This window comes from Cryptomeria japonica, chromosome 8, assembly GCF_030272615.1.
Source record: "Cryptomeria japonica chromosome 8, Sugi_1.0, whole genome shotgun sequence".
NCBI classification, from domain to species: domain Eukaryota; kingdom Viridiplantae; phylum Streptophyta; class Pinopsida; order Cupressales; family Cupressaceae; genus Cryptomeria; species Cryptomeria japonica.
In genome coordinates this window covers 90,287,240-90,289,743 of record NC_081412.1, presented here as the reverse complement: position 1 = coordinate 90,289,743, position 2,504 = coordinate 90,287,240, and the positions used below count along the sequence as shown (strand labels likewise).

The following is a 2,504-nucleotide window of genomic DNA, read 5'->3' as shown; positions in this document are numbered from 1 at the left end:
GTTTTTGAATCTTGATGACATATTTTGAATGTTCTCTACGTTTTAGAGGTAATACTCTGTTTTTTAATACCTATATTAATTCTACTAAATCCACTCGAATAAAGATGCTATTGCTTACAGTAAGTACCAAAAAAACAAACACAAAAAAGACAAATTTTTTTTCCTTCATATCATATGAATTGAATTACTGCTCTGTTTTATTCAATCCTTAATCTAATTTTTTTAAAACTTATTGACAGCGTTACATATTTTATAAAAGGATTATCCTTTTTCCACACAATCTGGAAATTTCTATCTATCATACCTCTAAAAATTCCACAACTTTTACCAGACAAATCTCAATCATGAAAAACTTCTGTACAGAATAAATTGTACACATTAAACACCAAAGCTTGAAGGAAATAACTATCTCTGAAAGGGTTCAAGCTTTATCTTTCTGCCATGGCGAAAGTTTAAGATTACTCAGCTTTAACAGGTTCTGTATTCGGCATACTAAATTACAGGTATTCATATTTTCCATTAAGCTGAGAAGAAAAATTACATAATTATCTAATGCAAACTTTTGTATCACTTTCTTTCCAAATCGTCAATACATGCTGCCGCACAAAACAAACTAGTAAATGTACAGAAAATCTGAATTGATTTGCAGTTGAATGTACAGAAGATTTACACAGAAAACCTTGTGTTTCTCAGGCTTTACAGCAAGACACGAAATCAGGGGATTTTACATGAAAAACAGAGCTCAGACTAGATCTAAATCGCTAATGCATGTACAACATTTACCTTCGCAAATAGCTCACATACTTTTACAAGAAAGCAAAGATTTCTAAAGCGACCTGACGTAAATTCGCTATACAACATTTACCTTCGCAAATTGCTCACATATTTTTACAAGAAAGCAAAGATTTATAAAGCGACCCGGCGTACATTCAACTGGACAAAGATTGTTCCCTCTGGAGGCGCAGCTGCCTGTTAAAATTAGCAATAAAATCCTCCACACGCTTGTTCAGTTCTTCATCAGAGACAATTCCAGTCGAAGGAGATTGAAGCCGGTCTTGACATGTACGGCTAATGGCGGAATCCGAGCGTTTAAATTTCCTCACGCTCGCCGCCTTTATCTTCTCCGACCTGCTGCGCTCATACTTCCTGGCGGCACCGTCACCTCTCTGGCCGGTGTAATCCGTGAAAAGCTCATACTTTGCCCTGTTCTCCGCGCTTTTCTTGAAATACTCTGCGTATATATCGAAGCTTTGATTTTGAGCAGTTAGCATTCCAGAATTGATGTTCAGAACAAGAATAATGAAGTTTAAAAGAATGAACATGGAGCGGGAGCTGCCGCAAATGATCCACAGGAAGCGCAAAGGCGGCGGTTTTACCGTCTCAAACAGCAGAAATCCTAAAACCGCTGCTGTGCTGGCGGTGATTAAAATCATCTTCAACTTCTTTATTTTCTTGAATTTCTTCGTGGCCTCCGATTTCTGTGCAGCCACTGAATCACCTTGTCCTCCACCGCCAATCTGGATTTGCGTGGCCATTTTCAGAGACTCGAACACGAGACCTTTTGGAAGTTCAAAGCAGACTAATGGATTCGACAGATGGGTGAGTAATCGAAATTTAAAACACTTTGGCGTGAAATTCATTAATTTTTTATTTTTTTTAAAGAAGATAAGGACAAAGATTGGGTGGTAAATATGCGTGTTGAAGACTCAATTGTTTGCTTTTGGGTTAACAGTTTTTTTTCTTGGGTGGAAATCCCTTTCCATTTTTGTCTGTTTGGAAGTAAGTTATGTTAGAGAGGGTGCACGAGAACACAGTGAATTAGGAATTTGTGACCAGTTTCTTTTTCTCACGCGAACTTGAGGGAAAACTCTAAAAGTTGATGTGATGAGTCCAAAACTTATCATGGAAAGTTAGGACGATCACCTGCCATGAAAATCAAGTTTCAAATTTAAGTGAACTTAAATTAATTTTTTACTTTTATTTCATAGGTTTTATTGAAAGTTAGATTCAACAAATCTTGAATTTAAAAGTAATTGGGAAAGCTATAGAACTAAGAAAGTGGTGTGTATATGTCAAATGTTCAGTTAAAAAAGTAGTATATTAGAAAGTTGTGTATATTATAAATATATATTTAAAAGAAGAATATATAATGTAAAGAAAGTTATAGAATTAAAAAAGAATGATATAATTTGTAAGGAAACTCAGGTGCAGAAACAACTTCCTACACTAATCTCTAGAGGAAAGTATTGTGCAAATTCTTTTAAATCCTTACAATTTCAGATTTGTTAACTACTTTAACAAAGATATTGCAGCCATATACCATGCATATAGAAAATAGAGAATGACACAATGATTTACCCTAGGGAAAACCTTTCGGTAAAAAACCCCAACACTCCAAAACCTGCACAATGTATTATCTTCAACACAACGATTACAACACACTTGCAATGCAAGTTCTTTCAGGAGACAATCGACACTTAAAGACAAAATCCAGTAGCACGATA

At 35.3% G+C, this 2,504-nt stretch overlaps 1 protein-coding gene across 1 annotated transcript; it reads right to left on the bottom strand.

The window, feature by feature from the left end:
• Nucleotides 1-623: 623 nt before the first annotated feature.
• LOC131079624 (uncharacterized) lies at nt 624-1,824 on the bottom strand. The gene has a single exon (XM_058017627.2). The coding sequence runs from the start codon at nt 1,638-1,640 to the stop codon at nt 930-932; it is 711 nt and encodes a 236-aa protein (XP_057873610.1). The 5' UTR covers nt 1,641-1,824; the 3' UTR covers nt 624-929.
• Nucleotides 1,825-2,504: the final 680 nt, after the last annotated feature.

Coding starts and splice junctions, on each gene's coding strand:
- LOC131079624 (XM_058017627.2), bottom strand. CDS start 1,640: ATGAATTTCACGCCAAAGTGTTTTAAATTTCGATTACTCACCCATCTG.